We start from the raw sequence: 18,765 nt of genomic DNA on the forward strand, positions 1-18,765 counted from the left end.
TGACAGGCGCGGAGGGTTGGACGCTGTCTAGTCCTGAAGTTATTGCAAATCATCTAAATGCGAGATGAATGCTTTGAGGAGCGTTCACTGAATAATGCGACTTATTTTTTTCTCGGCCAATTTCGGTTTAAGAAGTGCGGAATTTGTTGTGGGACATCATGGAATATTCCCACTTCAGTCCGTGAAGTTCCGATCGGTGGTCGCGCTATACGTAGCCTTCAAAATGGCGACTGTAACACAGGTGCGTTCCAAGCGGAGGGCTGTCATTGAGTTTCTTCAAGTGGCAAACCACAGCATCACAGACATTCATAGGCTCTTGCACAATGTCTGTGGAGACATGGCAGAGGAGAAGAGCACGGTTAGTCGCTGGGCGAGGCATCTGTCATCATTGCAACTGTTCTTCCTCATCCACTCTACTGCCCAGATCTCGCACATTCCATTGACGTCGTGAGTCTGGGTACTACCTGAACTGTATAGGAACTGTAGAAAACTTCACAATCCAAGGTCACTAAAAAGCATTTTATTGACGACCAGTTTCGGCAGAACTATGCTGTCTGTCATTAACGGATCTTATTCTTTTTGCATATGCACTGCGAAGTGATTTGGAACACTGATGGATAATATGCCGTAAAAATTCAGAAGCGTAGGATGCTATGATGATAGCATAGTTCTGTCAAAACCGCTCATCCAATAAAATGCCATTTTACCGAGCTTGGCTTGTGAAGTTTTCTTAAGTTGTCTTCCATATGTTTGACCCGCACTCCGCGGCAAGCAATAAGTTGACGATGGGAAGGTTATCGGTGCAGCAAGACGTCGACCAATACAAACGATGCGGACATACAGGCGTTCCCAGTAAAGTGGCGTAAAACTGGCACGTTGAACCGAGATTATACTGAAAAATAGGATTATGTAGGCAAAAGAGTGGGGAATAATGTGGTGTATTGGAATCCTGACAAAAACAAACCTGACTTCAGAAAAAAATGTTCCATTACTTATTAAACCTCCCATGTGTATTATGTGATGCCATCAAACTAAATTTGTGTAAACTCTCTGAACTTTAATCATGAAAGTAATCCATTAATGTTAGGTTCTGGTATGAATTACCATGAAAGTTATCAAAATGCAATGAGCATACCCGTTGTAAAACAATGAACTGTAATAGGAGACTAATCAAACCTAATAGATTATTTACTAAAATTCCTGAACTGTACCAAAGAAAATTATATATGGACTTACACTGCTTGAGAAAAACAAATCACCCTGAAGGCACAGACGGGTGCCAGTATAATTTTGTATATGTGCACGCCATCGGCGGGTATGCAATTGATTAGAGATGCATTTCTTTCAGAGTGGTAGAACGGCCACCAGAGTGCATTAGAGTAGCTCGTGTTTAGTGTCGTTATCAGGCCTAGTCGGGTATAACCGCAAACAGCATCAGATGTTGAATGATCGATGAGAAGGACACGCGAGTAGTCGCGGAAAACAGCGTTATCAACAGATGACAGAATTTGAAAGTTGTTTCATTGTGAGCCTCCATTTGCGGGCTCTACACAAGAGCTGATGGCCGTATTGTGCACCAAGCACATCATAACCCATTTACATATGTGCCTGCCATACGAGAGCATGTAGTCGACTGCTTACAAAATATAGGTTGCGGGCTAGCAGCAGCTGGAAATGGGAAATACCGTTCCATCCGTACGCTGCCGAGAACTCACCGTACACAAATGGCTGCGTTTGGAATGGTGGCGTGACTGTGAAGCGTGGGTTGCCGATGAGAGGCGTCACCGTGTTTAGCGACGAACCGCGGTTCTATACTACCGCAGAAGAACATCATCGGAGTGTAGAGAGGCGACTTGGTGAGAGGTCCTGGTCTTGCAATGTTTCTGAGAGGCTCAGTGGTGTTGATCCCGGCGTCATGGAGTTGGCAGACATCAAGTACAATTTCAGGTCACCATCGCTAGTGAGTGAGGGAATTCTGATGGCACTGTGGTAGGTCACGAACATCATGCATCCTCCTGGGTTGCTTCTCATATCTCAGTATCATGGTACCAATTTTTCAGAAGGGCAATGTTCGTCCACATATGACACGTTTGTCTTTGAACTGTGGCCATGATGGTGAGTTACTTCTGTGACCAGCAAGATTCCCAGGTATGTTCCTGACAGGACACAAATGCTTCATCCCAGTGCCAGTATCCAGGATATCAAAAACCAGTTACAACAGTTTTAGGCCATCTGGCCTCAGAAGAGAATACACCCTTCTCAACCGAATGAGTGCGTGCATCTAGGCCAGGGGGGACGCAATCCGATACCTTTAAGTGGGCTCATACTTCCAAGTTATTTGTAAATTTGGCTCGAACTTTCAATCACTGAAATAATATAACGTATCCTCTCAGTCCGTAAAATTTCCTCCTCTCCTGGGTGCTTCACTTCTTTTTATCCGTCGTATAATGTGTTGAGCTGTATTAAAATTTTGATGACCGTAAATTACGGCATGAAACGACGACGTCTTATATGCTTCCCTGCGATATTATGCACTATGTAACTTCTTTGTGTATCTGTCCTGCACCTCGTCGACTCGTACAGTGGTAAACTTACTTTGTCGGCTAAAAAAAAACTATATTTATGAGCCTATTTACGTATGAAGAACGTAGGTCAACATGTGCCAAAGGAATTGAATATGGCCTTGGAAGCTATAGAAAGGAATGGACCTTAGTTTTCCTTGATACTTAGCATGAGGATTAGGAACAGAGAAGGAAGACATGTGTCCACAAAACATCAAGAGGGTGCACAAAATAAGTTGATCTGTACCTACACAGATGGCGTAGTAGGCGAGGAGACAATGTTAGTGGCTGGCGTTCATCTGCGAGCTGCCACTGTGTTGTGAGGAAAGTACAGTGCAGAACCCGAAACCTATTCACGAGCAAAACTTCTATGGTGCAGCTAACATGTCTGCAATCAATCGTATCATCAGGTTAAAAGAGTATAACCAATAATTCGACACTTCAGTAGCGTATGACTAGAGTACTGAATAAGAAAATCAGTACATGCAACAGAGATAGCGGCTTGTAATGCCCGAAATGCGCAGCTCAGCAGGAGATAGCACACTAAGACTGCCGTCCCTTTGGAACAAAAGCGTTGAGAACGAGAATGTGTTCCCGCGCATGAGCGAAGTCATTTTGTATGCGATCTACTAGCTGCGCAACACTGCCCCATGTGCTTATCAGGCAGCAACTTGAATAAATGTCACGAGCTGGGCAGGTTATTCTTCCATTACAGCAATGAGTAGAGTGCATATTCCCACAAAGCACTTACCTGATTTTCCGATAACGGAAGTTGACCTAACTTTCCCAGCTTGCAGATGAAATGAAGTGGGCAGTGTGTCTAATCTCAAGTCCTAAAAACAACTATAAATTAATTTAAACTATTAAGAGTATTGGTAGGTTGCCAACGCATTAACATCTTTCACTGTTCAGGCCATTGTGTGGAATTGCGTTTGCAGTCCCCTGGATTACTGTTCATGAATGGCAGCACATGTCGAATCACCAGATTGACGCATAAATTTTGCAGTCAGAGTGCGTGGTATAATTACGAGAGTTCTCCTGCTGGCATATGAAGTCGCGCCCCAGACCATAACTCCAGATGTAGGTCCAGTGTGTCTAGAAAGCAGACAGGCTCGGATTGCACCGTAAACTGCGGGTCCCCTTTCCCGCCTGGATTACTGTGGTAGGTTAGGGACACACAAGTTGTCAAAGTGGCATCCAACTAAAAAATACTGTTGGATAATTTATTCAAGAGAAATAGCTTCACATATTGAGCAAGTCAATAGCGCGTTGATCCACTTGTCGCCGGCCGATGTGGCCGAGCGGTTCTAGGCGCTTCAGTCTGGAACCGCGAGACCGCTACGGTCGCAGGTCCGAATCCTGCCTTGGGCATGGATGCGTGTGATGTCCTTAGGTTAGTTAGGTTTAAGTATTTCTCAGTTCTAGGGGACTGATGACCTCAAATGTTAAGTCCCATAGTGCTTAGATCCATTTGAACCATTTGATCCACTTGTCGCCCTTACGCAAGCAGTTATTCGGCTTGGCATTGACTGATAGAGTAGTTGGGTGTCCTCCTCAGGGATATCGTCTCAAATGCTGTTCGACTGTCACTTTAGATCGGATGAACGACCGTGCTCATAATGCTTGAAACATTCTCAGTTGGGGAGATATTCGGCGACCTTGCTGGCTAAGGCAGACAATCAATAGGAATTCTCGCAGCGTGTGGATGGACATTATCTTGCTGAAATGTAAGCCCGAGATAGCTTGCTATGAAGCGCACCAAAATAAGGCGTAGAATATCATCGACGTACCGCTGTGCAGCAGTAGTGCCGCGGTTGAGAACCAGATGTGTCCTGCTACGAAAAACATGCCACCCCAGACCACCGCTGCCGGTTGCCGGGCCGAATAGCGAGCGACAGTCAGTTTGGTAACCCACCGCTGTCTGGGGCATCTCCAGACACATCTTTGCTGGTCATCGGGTCTCATTTCGAAGAGAGGCTCATCACTGAAGGCAATGTCTGTACCTACACCGCTGTTCTGTGGACTTTTCTTATACTGTTGACCTCGCATTGAAATTGCACTCACCCTTTCCGACAGCAGAGGAGGATTACACGCTTTCCAGTTCTTTACCTTGCACCGATAATATTTTTCCGTGTCTGAGAGTGGTACTTTTGCACCGGCAGACACCCGAGCGACGTGGACCTGTGGTCGGGCGGTCTGTCGGAGCAGCCACTGCCGGGCAGCATGGTGGGCCCCACGTTCGCCTGCATCATCGCCACGCAGTTCAGCTACTCCCGCCGAGGGGACCGCTTCTGGTACGAGCTGCCCAACCAGCCCTCCTCCTTCACGCCAGGTAAGCCTGCTCTGGTTTGTGCTAAAGTGTCTGGCCCTTCCAGATCCACTCAGCGCGCAATCTTTATCCAACAATAGTGTTTATAGAATGAGATTTTCACTCTGCAGCGGAGTGTGCGCTGATATGAAACTTCCTGGCAGATTAAAACTGTGTGCTGGGCCAGACTCGAACTCGGGACCTTTGCCTTTCGCGGGCAAGTGCTCTACCAACTGAGCTACCCAAGCACGACTCACGCCCCGTCCTCACAGCTTTACTTCTGCCAATACCTCGTCTACTACCTTCCAAACTTTACAGAAGCTCTTCAGTTGTGCAACGTTCGCAGGAGAGCTTCTGTAAAGTTTGGAAGGTAGGAAACGAGGTACTGGCAAAAGTAAAGCTGTGAGGAAGGACGGGCCGTGAGTCGTGCTTGGGTAGCTCAGTTGGTAGAGCACTTGCCCGCAAAAGGCAAAGGTCCCGAGTTCGAGTCTGGTCCGGCACACAGTTTTAATCTGCCAGGAAGTTTCAATAGTTTTTATTCTTCAGTTCATTCGAGGCACTTTAGCATTTGTTTATTTGTAGGAAACCAAATATTACGTCATTAGCGACGTTGAGTTTCATCCTATGTAACAAACAGATTGCGAATAGACACATTAACAAAGTCAGAGCATTCACTATAATTCCGAGTGGAGAAATTGTAGGTGTTCCATACTAATCACCAGGGATCGACATTCATTTCTAATGTACCAGGTGCTCCACGTAAAATGAACACCCGTAATGTTTCGAAAACAGTTAAACAGCAACAAATGTTTGCAGCAGATAATACATAAAGACTCGAATATTCTGTGTAGTAACATTTTTTTTCTACGCATACGCAGAAGAAACTAATTTCTAAAGCAGTGATGTAAATTTCTTAACAGGACGGGTAAAGCAATGACTTACGAAAATGTTTTCAGTAACGACTTTCGGAAAAGTTGCCGGAAAATGTGATTACTGTGAGGCGTGCTTCCATTTCCAGTTCTAACCAAACTTAGAGTTACAGGCGGCCAGTTAATGCCCAACGTTTGAGTTCATTTCCCAGTTGTTATTTCGAAAAAGTTCACTGAAAACATTTGCATGTGTCATACTGTACCACTGATTTCATGATCAAATGCCATTTATAATAAGCACAAAATATCGTAGTTGCTTCCTTATATTGGCAGATAAAAGTTATTGTACACTATGTGATCAAAAATATCCGGACTCCTCCAAAAACATAAGTTTATCATATTATTTTTATGACGCACTTTGCTGCCACCTAGTGCCAGGGACTCCATATCAGCTATCTCAGTAGTCATTAAACATCGTGAGAGAGCAGAACGGGGCGCTCCGCGGAACAGAAGGACTTCGAACGTTGTCAGGTAATTGGCTGTCACTTGTGTAATAAGTCTGTACGTGAGATTTCCACACTCTTAAACATCCCTAGGTGTTTCCGATGTGATAGTGAAGTGGAAACGTGAAGGTACAGGCACAGCACAAAAGTGTACATGCCGACCTCTTCTGTTGATGTACAGAGACCGCCTACAGATGAAGAGGTTAGTAATGTGTAATAGGCAGACATCTATCCAGACCATCACACAGGAATTCCAAATTGCATCAGCATCCACTGCAAGTACTATGACAGCTAGGCGGGAAGTAAGAAAACTTCAGGCCAGCGTATAGTTATTCTTTTCTTGTCTGCCGAACGACAAACACCGGTAGGCATCCATCGGGGAATGAAGAATTCACTATTCATGATTACCAATATCACTGAAATTTTATCCCTATTCATCGTCATTTTGTGCTTCAGTTTCTTTTTATGTCTTTCTTATCTAAATCAAAGGACTGATCCATCTTATCAAAATTCTTCTCACTGCGCTGGCATGTCATCATACAAAATTCATACAAAATTTTTAAAATACTAAACAAACCGACATTTCGGCTACTTTTGGAAGTCTTATCCATATTTCTGTGTTTAGTTGAAACTTAATCAACATGAGTGGCTGATGATGTAGCAACTACCGTCTAGTCGCAGGACAGAAAAAAAACCTTACTATTAAAGTTTTACTTTGTCTACTCAGACTTGTAAATTACTTTATTACTTCCAATTACATCTTTCCAGGCCTCGGCTCATAGAATTTCTAATAGATTACTCTTCCTTCTTATTCTGCATTTTTTCTGGCTTTTGGTTGGGAGAGGAAAGAGGGTGGCAGGTGAATTAGGTCTATCTATGAATTTTTTTGTCACAAATAAAGCCAAGTGAAGTAAAGAAAATTAAAAGGTAATATCGATAACACCATATTACCCGTTTACAAACTCTACCTCTCCAGTATTACAGTTCTTGATACTTTCAACGTTCTCATGCTACGTATCATTGTCGATTAAGGCACAATTAAGAAACATAAGACTAATTATGCCAATCGGTCGATAAAAGTTTGGTTCTTATTACGACATCAGTTTGGCTGCTGTGAGGACAGTCTCTATTACTACTTGGTTGTGTATTTTTCAGCGGTGTAGTTTGCAAAATAAATTAACAGTAATTCATCTTTGTTGAATGTGGAAATAGTCATTCAAATTATTTGTAGTGTCTTTTTTAGCCCTCAGCACCAAATAGAAAAAGTCTAATTAGACCTACATGTTTGTTTTCCAGAGCAACTGCAAGAAATTAGAAAAATTAAGCTGTCTAGAGTGGTTTGCGATAATACAGATCTCATTGACACCATACAGATCTATCCTATGGTGCTGCCTGATCATGAGATGTAAGTATTTGTTTTAAGAATGCGTGCTATCTGTTGATAACGAAGTAACATGTGTTTGCGTCGTATGAAATATTTTTATATTATTTATTATAATTTATTTTTTATTTGTTATTATTTCTATTATATATTACTATTATTAGTTTTTTACTATTTTGTACTAACCCAGACGACAAAGTGTCTGGGATCACTGATTCCTTGATCACCCTGCTATTCTTCATTCAGAAATGTACTTACACTAACGCTTTTAGGGCCATGTGAAAGTGTCTTTACACTGCTATTACTGTACGACACAGACAGCAGTTTCATTGTTCACCCGCTCTGTCGCCCGATATTGTTCAGTCATCAGTGCTGAAACTATCCGCCCCCTGTAGCTGAGTGGTCAGCGCGACAGAATGTCAATCCTAAGGGCCCGGGTTAGATTCCCGGCTGCCTCGGAGATTTTCTCCGCTCAGGGACTGGGTGTTGTGTTGTCCTAATCATCATCATTTCATCCCCATCGAAGCGCAAGTCGCCGAAGTGGCGTCAAATCGAAAGATTTGCACCCGGCGAACGGTCTATCCGATGGAAGGTCCTTGTCACACGATATTGCTAAAACTACTGCAAACATATGAAACGGCGTCGGTCGTAACTCACTGTGCTACTAATTTTGTGCAGATACTGCGAACTACATGACCATGGCATTTTGCTGTATGCACTTTATTGTTGACACAAATAATGCGGGAGGTATAACCTTCTGGGGGACACTAAGCGCCCGATATCGGCGAAGAAATTAAATTTGTTTTATGCAACTGGTTGCTAATTATTTCATTATTCCCCCCCCCCCCCCCTTACACATTAACTATCCTATCAAAGTGTTTATTTTAGAGAGGCGAACACTGAATAATAATACCAAAATTATTGATACCAATTTAGGCCTTCTTTTCATTACTTCCCCAGAATTTTCCTTATAAGTCAAAGTTGCCCCTGCAAGTGATTTGATGTGACCGTGCCAAACCATATTTTCTTCGTAATATTAGATGTTTGAGTTGTGTGGCTTCTTTCAGCGGCCTACCAGTAATAATATAAATGTGTGGCGTCTGTTCTTTCGTACAGGTCCGTAAGAACAGACACCACCCATTGATATAATTGATTAGCCTAGACCGGCAATGGATCCACCTTCTTCACTGTGAATACACAAGTACGTCCGACCTCCTGCGAGAATCTCAGAGCAGCGAGCATGGAGGAAACGGAAGGGGGCTGCGAATGGGTGGCGCTCGGTGGGGGGCTGGTCGACCGCAAGGCGTTTCGAGATGGTCCATGCAGTTGAAATGAACATTATGTCACGGTTGGCGCATTGGTTAACGCACCTGTCTAGTAAACAGGAGATCTCGGGTTCGAATCCCAGTCTAGCACACATTTTCACTCGAAGCCGCTGATTCCATGTAATGTCTCGATGCAGCTGACATCAGCAATCCCTTCCCTTCCCTTTCCTTTCCCCGCCCTCTTCAAAGTACATACACCAGTAATTCTGTGCTGTTACGCTGCTGTATAGTTCCTCCTACTAATTTGCATCAGCAAGTTGCTTTCACGTTTAGTCTGACATCCTGTGACTCCAGCGAATGCAGAAGGACCCAGATAGTGGTGGCGATATTTAATTGCCCGACAACCAGAAGGGAGAGGGGGAAACGGACAGAAACTTCTCGGGTCGCAAGTGTTTGTGATGTTATTTCAGTGATAAGAAAATCGCTTCAAATTTAGGAAGAACTTTGCCATGAGCCTACTTACCAGTAAGACGTTGCCGCACCTTTGGGCTGGATACATGCACTCATTCGGTTGGAAACAGCGTCATGAAGACATTGTATCCTCTTCTGAGGCAAGCTGGACCACAACTGTTGTAACCGGTCCCTGATGTTCTGGATACTGGATCTGAACGAAAGCTGACGTCCGAGCTGGTCCCATTTAGTCATGTGTTCTATCAGCGACAGATCTGGGTACCTCGCTGGTCACAAGATTACTTCAACATCACCCAGACAGTTCACGGAGACACGTGCCACATGTTGACGATATTGATGCATGGGAGGTAACTCACAGGACACACCATGTCCGTGACGTATCATTGTGTCATCACAGCTCCCTCACTCAGTACCAGCTGTCACCTGCAGTCTTATTAGATGCTCCCCACACCATGGTGCCAGGAGTACCAAAGCATGGAACCTCTCTCCAGAGACCCCTGCCGCTGCACTGGCCGACGATGGTCCTCCATCGTAGTGCACAATGCGACGCCATCAGCGATCCATTCTTTACCATCACGATATCACTTCAGACGCAGCCGTTTGTGTTGCAGTGCTAATGGCCACCTAAGTATGGGACGGAAATTTCTCTAGTCCGGCTGCTGTTACTCTGCTACCAATGGTATAGAAGACACATAATGTTACAAGGAGTCCAGCACTGGTTCTCAGATGTCAGACGTAGATAGGGACGCGCTCACCACTGCGATCCTCCCCTGTGGTGGTCATACGTGGTCGACCAGAACCTTGTGGACGAATATGGGTGCCCTCACGTTCACTCGTCCTAGAATGACAGGCCGTTGTCACATCCGAGTGCGCCACTATCTGGATATTGCGCGAATCGACCAGCCGCCCAAATGGAGACCCACAATGATCCATCTTTCCAACTCTGTCGGTTCTTGATAGCGCTGTCTTCCACGAGTACGTGGCATCTCCGTGTTCACAGTAGTCACTCAACATCTGACGTTGTTCACGCCCCTTATATACCCTACCAGGCCTGGCAACAACACTAAACACGAACAGCACTAACGCACTCTGATGGGAGTTCTACATGTCACAGAGAATTGTAGCTCTAATCGTGTACGTACCTGCCGCTGGTGCGTATGTGTAGAAAGTTACATTGACATCTATGTCTTCTGGGCCCTTCATTTATTGTGAGACAGTGCATCTTCATGAAGGAAAGCTGCTGTATTAGTTGGTAATGATTGATGAAATAAGGTAGATCGTATATTGTTACTGAAGTCTTCGTCAGCTAGTTATGGAATACCATTTTAACCTCGATTTATGAGCCTGGTCTTTGAGTTGGGAAACTGCGAATGTATATTGCGGCCCAAGACAGTACAGACTCTGTTCAACGGTACTGATCTGAGGTCACGTTACTTGGGGTAGTAGCGTTCACACTCTACTACGTTTTCGGTCATCGAATTAGCCTCTATCTTGATTTCCACATCCTAAGAGGTTTGTGATAGTGATTTGCCTACTCTTTGTCAGACTGCGACATCAAAATTTATGGTAAGCTAACACTCAATGAAAAAAGTGGACTTTGGTCAAAAGTCTTTTAAATTTTCCCACTGTTACCAAAGAAGGTAATCACTTGTATATTACAGAATCGTCAGGAAACAAGCTGTGTGCTGCTCAAATACTGGACAGTGCTTCCAAACACGAGGTGTTTATGCTTCAAACACAAGGTTTTTTTTTACAGCATCTCATCGATAGTCTTTTGCGATCGATAGACAAGAACAGATGGTAATTTTTTGTTGCAAAATACGTTTTTTTAAGCAGTCGTTTATGAGTTTGAGACAGCGGTAAGGTTCTGAGGAATGTACACAAAAAGCACTATACGACAGACAGTTTCGAATAAGTTTAAAACAAGGCTTCAGAGTACGCGCTTAGCATCATTACATGCTTCACACCTAAACAGCAATGACCGGCCGACTCTGTCGAGCATGGCAGGATTGTTCTTTTATGCCGCGAAGAGCATTACTGATTTGGCCAGTCAGCTCAGCGCTGGCGGCAGCAGGACTGACGTACACCACTCTTTCGTCCTGTTCACAGAAAATAAAAACCAGAGGCGTCAAATCAAGCGAATGTACTGGACACACTACAGGTCCTACCTCACAAAACCAGTGTTCCCAAATATCAATTGCCAGATGCGCTCCAGCAGCCACGCTGGGTAGCCGTTAGGTCTAGGGTGTCTTGTCAGGGTTCGCGCGGCTCCTCCCCTCGAAGGTTCGAGCCCTCCCTCGGGCATGTGTGTGTCTTGTCCTTAGCGTAATTTATTTTAAGTTAGATTAAGTAGTGCCTAAGCCTAGGAACCAATGACCTCTACAGTTTTCCCCTCATAGTCCTTACCATAAATATCCAATTTTTTCCACTCCAGCATCAACGCTGAAATGGGCTGAGGCTCCAGTTGGATAAATATGATATTCAGAAACAGACATTCACGAATGGTACAGTAAAGGGAGGAAATAACAGTTGTTAAAGACGTATGCTCTGCCACACACCTAAGGTTGTTCGTGGAGTGTAGGTGTAAATGTATAATTTGTTCACGACACTCTGACCCAGCTTTCAGAGCTGTGTGGAAATCCGGCTATTCAGCGTGCCCCGCGAACATTTGTGGCAACTTTCGAAGGACTGTGAAGGGTGTCTTAAGAACCAATTCGAGTATATGAGACTGTGTCCGGAAACATAATCCAGTGACGCTACAGATTGTCGAAGCTACAGACGCTAGTATCTGCAACTAGGCTACCACTTCGGCAGCAAACGTGACTTTGTACGCTAACGGACAGCAGACAGAAAGTCTCGCAATTTTGTTTGTTATTCAGTGATCGCGATGATTGCCACGATAGTCAGTGGAGAAGATGTAGCTTCGTAGTAGGCAGGGCTTATTTCCTACGAATGCGATGCTCTGTTGCCTAGATGGATAAGAGTTTTGCACATCGATTTCCACCCGCCGTTTATTTTTCTCCTGGAACTCTGTAAAATCGCCTATGTTTTCCGTACAGAGGAGAAAAATAAACTGCAAAAGGAAACCCGTGTCTGAGACTATCATCGACCAAGGCAACAGACCATCCCACCTGTTGTGTCCTGCCCACTTGTCTCTTATAGGGTGCCTAAAGGATGCTGCTTTCTCGGATAGCTATACAACAGTTCAAGCAAATCACATTAATGGTTTCTATTACAATAAAGTAGATTAACAATAGTTAACTTTAGGTCGCGAGCAATTAGCGATGTGCAAATAATCAATGTCCTTTGCTATCTGCAATGTCCATTCAAGCAACTGTATAGATATTAATTTTAATAATGAGCAGCCTCAGTTGCATCGTTTACCTAGAATTTACCTAGGTTTCAGCCGGTATAACCCAACCTTCTTCAAAATAACAGTATCTACCGTTTGTCTATTGTGGACATCGTCAAGCTAAAACTAAAAATCCATAAATTATCGTCAGACTGTAAAACTTATCTCAGAGATAAGATAAGATACAACCTGATGGTAATTTATGGATTTGCAGTTATAGCTTGACGATGTCCACTATAAACAAACGGTAGATACTGTTATTCTGAAACCTACGTAAATCCTAGGTAAGCGGTGCAGCTGAGGCTGCTCATTATTAAAATTAAAATCCATGCAAGCAATTAATATAAGGCCAAGTCTCAGTATAACAGTTAGGATGAAGGCTCGTCTAGTCCGGGTGTACTATTGCGCGTCTTCTACTGTCTCTTCGGCTAGAGGCCGCTCCTGTCGTGGTGCGATCCTAGCCAGCGTACTATTGGCTGACGTCGTCTCAGAGCCTTCTCTGCTCTTGCGGTCTTCGTCTTCGTGCCGGCGCTTGTCTTTACGCCGGAACACCACTCGTAGCAAATAGTCTGTCAAGCAGTAGCTAGCTCCATTTTCTCCACTGACTATCGTGGCAATCAGCTGCGATCACTAAACAACTGACAACACTGCGAGAGTTTCCGCCTATAGTCCGTCACCATACAACGTCATATTTACTGCTGAAGGCGTGGCCTATTGCCGGGCGCCAAAACCTGTACCTTCAACGTTCTATAGCGTCGTTGAACGACGTTTCTGACCACAGGTTCCTATCTTCGATTTCGTCCTGAAGACACCCTCTGCAGCCCCTCGAAGTTTGTTACAACACCCTGTAAAAGAACATTTTTGGAGGATGACTACCAACAGAGCCATTTAATTTCTATCCAAAGATATCAAACAGTCACATGTAGCGTACAGGAAATGTTACTAATTCTTTTCAAAGGAAGTGCATAATATACACGAATACTTACAGCGTTAAAACAGTAACCCACAACGTCAAATCTGTCATTGTTTAAATAATGGCCATGTCTCACATCTAGAGCATGTCATGAATTCCATTATACGACACAGGGCTTTTAGATAATAACAAGCGTAAACAGATCAATACTGAAGAGATGATCAGAAGCATAAGTATTACAATCGTACAAAATATTGAGGAGTTGGTCAAAGATCTTTAGAAAGTATTTTCGACATATGGTATAAAAATATCTCGATGACAATTTTCTTGCTAAATGCATAGGAAAGGACTATCTTTGGTGAACGTAAACAGAAAACGAAGTTGCTATCCCCAAACATAGAATAAATCGATTATACAATACAAGGCTGAAAACATTACAGAACCCTAATGTTGAATAGTATTATAATCATTGCATACACCCGATGAAATGTATATAAGAAAACGTCAGTTGTATCATAAACGTAATGAAAATAGCATGGAAACTATTATTATTACGATTATTAAACATTATTAATTATTTATTATATCATATACTACATGTAATTTTTTTTTATCTTTGGATAGAAACCGTGAAGACGGCCTGTGACTAAAACCGGTCGATATTTGCGTTTGAAATAGAAGCAGCTCATGCTCAAGCATGCATAAACCTGACACAAAGACAGCTGAAGGGAAGGTTGGCAGGGGGGGGGGGGGGGGGGCGGGGGGGGCAATAACGCAGGGGCAAGAAGCTGCAGTTCCATCGTGCAGTTCTAACACTACAGATGTTCCCTCTAACCTGGCGTGGCGTGGTACCAGAATCACTTCATAACGGCTACGGTAGACTACTGTTAGATGCCATTTTTGGCAGCGACCAGATAGAAAACACTAATGGCCTGGGGTTGCAACACCTCCGTTTTTATCCCGATCTGATCTGATCGAATAGCAGCCCAATATTTAGTATTAACATGACCGTGAACCTAATGGGGCTGGTAATCGGAATTGACTGCTGTGGAAGTTGTTACTTTCCAGATCGTCCTGTTCAATACTATAATACTGAATGTATGATAATAAGGAACACCAACGCAGTTTTACTAATTACGAACTTACATTCTTCTCAAAACACAAAAAGGAGATAGCCACTGCCTTCGTCATACATAACTAATTACGGCTAATCTCAGCACAGGCTTTCTTCATTTGCCATTATCGTCACACGCTAATCCATCACTGCATCCAACACTGCAATCCAAGGTTAGGCCGGCGCGGTAGAAGCGAAACTAAATATCAGCACTAGTAACGTCACTGATCACTTTTATAAAGATACTTCATCACTTTCCTGGTATTTATTTATTAGTTAGGGGTCTAAACACGGCGATGGTGACACCCTTCTCGATTAAAACCCCTGTATTCCAATAATGGCCTCCACACACACACACACACCATTCCTGCCAACCACCCTGGCTCTTCTCGACACTCGCTCTCGCAACACATCACAATCGATTGTTTGCCCTATCGACCTATGCCGAGTGCAAAGTTCTAGTAAGGGCCTACGGACCCCTTACAGAGTCTACCAACTCCTATCAGCTTCCGGAACTTGGAAGCTCTTGTTCAGGTCGTTGTAGATAAACTATAGCAGTTTTACACATGAACGAGCACGCACTTCGCTAACACCAACCTTTCTGTCGCCAGCAACCCACGAGTGCCGTGCCGCAGCGGAGTGATCCCAAGCATCGACCTCACCAAGTGGGCAGAGTTCGCTGTGCCTTCGGCGCCGGCAGCCACCTACGTCAGCAACATCGCCTCCGTGTTCGACGTGCTCGGCAGGAGGAAGAAGAAGTAAAGCAGAAGTGGCGGCTAATCCAGAATGTACTGGTGTCTGGTCAGCACCGGCATTCTGCGACTTACTCGAACAGATGACGGGGATCACGAACCGCTGCTAGGGGGCTGTGCATCAGACAGCATCTTGGGCCAGCTACGTCGACAGCCACGCCGTCGAAGGTTGTGTCAGTGCCAACTCGTGCAGTCTCTCTTACCTCCCAAAGTACCACCCACTCGACAGCACGTGTCACACATGTACGCCAGTCACATGCAGCGGAATTCTCAATCTGCACGTACTCTTTAACAATGCTGTGTTTACAAATGAGAAGTGAAGTAAACTGTGGTTGAAAACTGCAACAAACATAACACGAACGGTCGTAAGGCATACTGCCTAGTGGCTGCTCAAGGACCAATTAGGTCCGTGTAATAAACTATTTTGTTAAGTTTCTTCTCGTTACTATTTCAAGAGAGTATTCATTGCTCCTCCTACAGTATGCCATAATCGTCTTTTGCAGTGTGTCGACTTTGGCTCAACGATTTGTTCCTTTTTACAGATTACATATTCCCGATTTCGTTTATATTCATCCATGAGTTTCAAAACAATCTTACGAATCTCAAGCGACTGTGGACGCTTACATATTACATTTAATATTCAACTATCATCTTCTGTGAAGCAAGATATTAGTCATGTCAGTCTTCGCAATTGCTACGACTAACGAAAAAGTGTATTGTGTCAAAACTCCAAATTGTGCTACGTTTGACAATTCCCAAGAACTATTTGTAAAATACCTTTTGGGGTTGTAAGAAAATATTTATTTGGCTTCAGTAACATTACACAGCTGTTGTGACATTCTCTGACAGATAATGAATAATCATTCCATACTAATACCATAAGGTCTTGGTTTCTTGTATCATAAAACACGCTAGAGGTAGTTATATATTTTTGTATGTCTGTGTATGTAAACGAATAATTAACGAACGAAATGTAATATACTCGTATGTTAAGTTGTTTATATAGTTACAATATCTGTAAACAAACTGTATATAAGAATCTGATGCAGAACCTTTGGTGTCAGCATGTAAAAACATAAGTTTATCCTTTTTTTATCGCTTATACATAATTTGAGTATTAAATTTCTTATATTTATTATATTTAATGATGTTCTTTTTATTAATAACAACCTCCTAAACTGAAATGAAATGAATTGTTGACAATTATTAAAAACACTAGTAGTTCAGTTACTGTTTTATTCGAAGCAGAAACACGACACGTGTTATGAGCAAGCTTCATCACCAAATGTCACTTTATCTTTAGATGTAATTAAAAAGCGTGATGTTACATTGTCTGAAGTACTGCCGACCTTAACGTTCAGCAACATTTCTAGCATGTAGTCGCACATAACTCAGAACAGAGAAATGACGACTGTCTACTGAATGCAGGAACGTGTTACTGAACATTAAGTTCTCTCTGATATTGCGTGATACAACGCCCTGAAATGTATTGTGAATGCATGTCATTCACGAGCAACGACGTACATTTGAACTGTAATACTGCCTCATCCCCTTTTTTTAACAGTTCGTCTTTTTTGTACTCCTCTTTTATATTAGTCCCACTTGGCTTTTTTTGGTACTGAATATTAGTCACATACTTGAGTACTTATCATGTGTCTTTACAGAGTTATCGTAGATTTTCACCAGTCCAGAACTGTCATTTAAATATACTAGTTTTTGGAAAAAGTAAATTGTACGATAACGTTGGAAGCTGAAGAAGTGAATTAAAATTTGCTCTGGAGCCGGGTGTCGAACCTAGGTTTTCTTGCTCACTAGGCAGATATGTTGACCATTACACCACCGTAGCACTATTATCAATAAAGCTGCACAAACTACCCAAGTCAAATACCTTCCACAACACACTCAGCTAAAATTTAATTTTTAAAAAAGTAAATTCTGTCTACAGATATCAGTGATTGATACATACCATACAATCCTTTTCTCTTCTACTAGACATGAAGAACACGCTTTTAATCGTGGCAAGTTCTGATCGTACACTGGATATTTTCACTCTCAGACAGCACACGGTGTACAGTGCGTCCACGACATGCCTTTCAACAAATTTCCAACATATGAACGTAACCAAACGTGATTAAAAGCGTGTTCTATCGTATCTAGAATAAATAAAAAGAATAGTATAATCCAGGTTTTTCTTTGTTCCTCTTACCATTGTTGCGTGCAGCGTTACAATTGCTTTGGTGGCACTTCCAGTTTTTCTAAAACCAACCTGATCCTCGTCCAATGCCCATTCAATTTTTCTTTCCATACCTTCGTATAATGTTCTTGTCAGCAGACTGCAAGCCTAAAATATTGAACTAACCGTCCGATAGTTCACTCTTTCAGTTATTCGTGTCTTCATAGTAGTTTTATCACAAATCTTTAGCTATTCTGTTTCAATGTGATTTTTTGTCTCGTGTTTCGATGAACTTAGCTTCTAATTCCTATGCCTCGCGCAAGCTTTAATAACTCCGTTGGTATTCCATAAACCCCTGGTGATTCAAGTGCGCTCGAATCATTTGATGCTCTGCCAAACTGTGACTGCGTTAGTGGATCACCCGTTTCTCCCACACGTACATCCCATCCCTTTTTTCTGCCACGTCGTCTGCCTCCCCGATACTTACCCTGTAGAGAGTCAGTCCCGAAGAATGGCGAGAGTCGCTTTTTGGAGCTAACACAATGGAAACGGGTAGAGCATGTAAGGAAAGGAGGACAGTTTGCGCCAGACTGAAGCTCGGGCTCTTGATTCGTACAAGTGGTTGACATGTCAAACGGCAGCAGACGCGATATTAGTATTTGGCCTCGAGTCCTGGTCCTTAGCATATTCGCAACTTGGCATAAATGTTCAGCACTGAGTATAACCCGCCAACGATTGATAATAAGACTAACTACACACAAGTTAATCGGCTATCGCTAAGCAAGCAATGTTCAATTATAGAAAAATTATCGAGCAGTGTTAATGCATTTTCAGGTTGAAAACTAACCGTATGTTTCTCCATTATTATTCATATTGTCTTGAAAATGAACTTTCAGCTAACTTTGGTCACTCCAAGTCTTTATAACCAGTCCGTGACGTAGACTTTCTTAGTTATTTGTGTCGGCTCTCGATAGATGTGACTCGGAAGGCATCCTATCTGTTTATACACATATCACCGCTCCATCTAGCAACCTATCCTGGGAGACAAAGCACTTCATTCTCTTCCAGCACTATCAGGGAAGGTGCTACGTCGGGCTGATAGT

The 18,765-nt window shown here is 43.2% G+C and overlaps 1 protein-coding gene across 1 annotated transcript in view; it reads left to right on the forward strand.

Moving 5' to 3' along the window:
- LOC126354003 (peroxidase-like) overlaps window positions 1-16,629 on the forward strand; it is a 268,422-nt gene extending 251,793 nt beyond the window's left edge. Inside the window, exons 16-18 of the mRNA XM_050003316.1 lie at window positions 4,724-4,893; window positions 7,538-7,646; window positions 15,349-16,629. Of these exons, the coding sequence (XP_049859273.1) occupies window positions 4,724-4,893; window positions 7,538-7,646; window positions 15,349-15,499 (430 nt within the window). The 3' untranslated portion in view covers window positions 15,500-16,629. The remainder of the gene's footprint in view (window positions 1-4,723; window positions 4,894-7,537; window positions 7,647-15,348) is intronic.
- Window positions 16,630-18,765: the final 2,136 nt, after the last annotated feature.

Source organism: Schistocerca gregaria, chromosome 1, assembly GCF_023897955.1.
Source record: "Schistocerca gregaria isolate iqSchGreg1 chromosome 1, iqSchGreg1.2, whole genome shotgun sequence".
Taxonomy (NCBI): domain Eukaryota; kingdom Metazoa; phylum Arthropoda; class Insecta; order Orthoptera; family Acrididae; genus Schistocerca; species Schistocerca gregaria.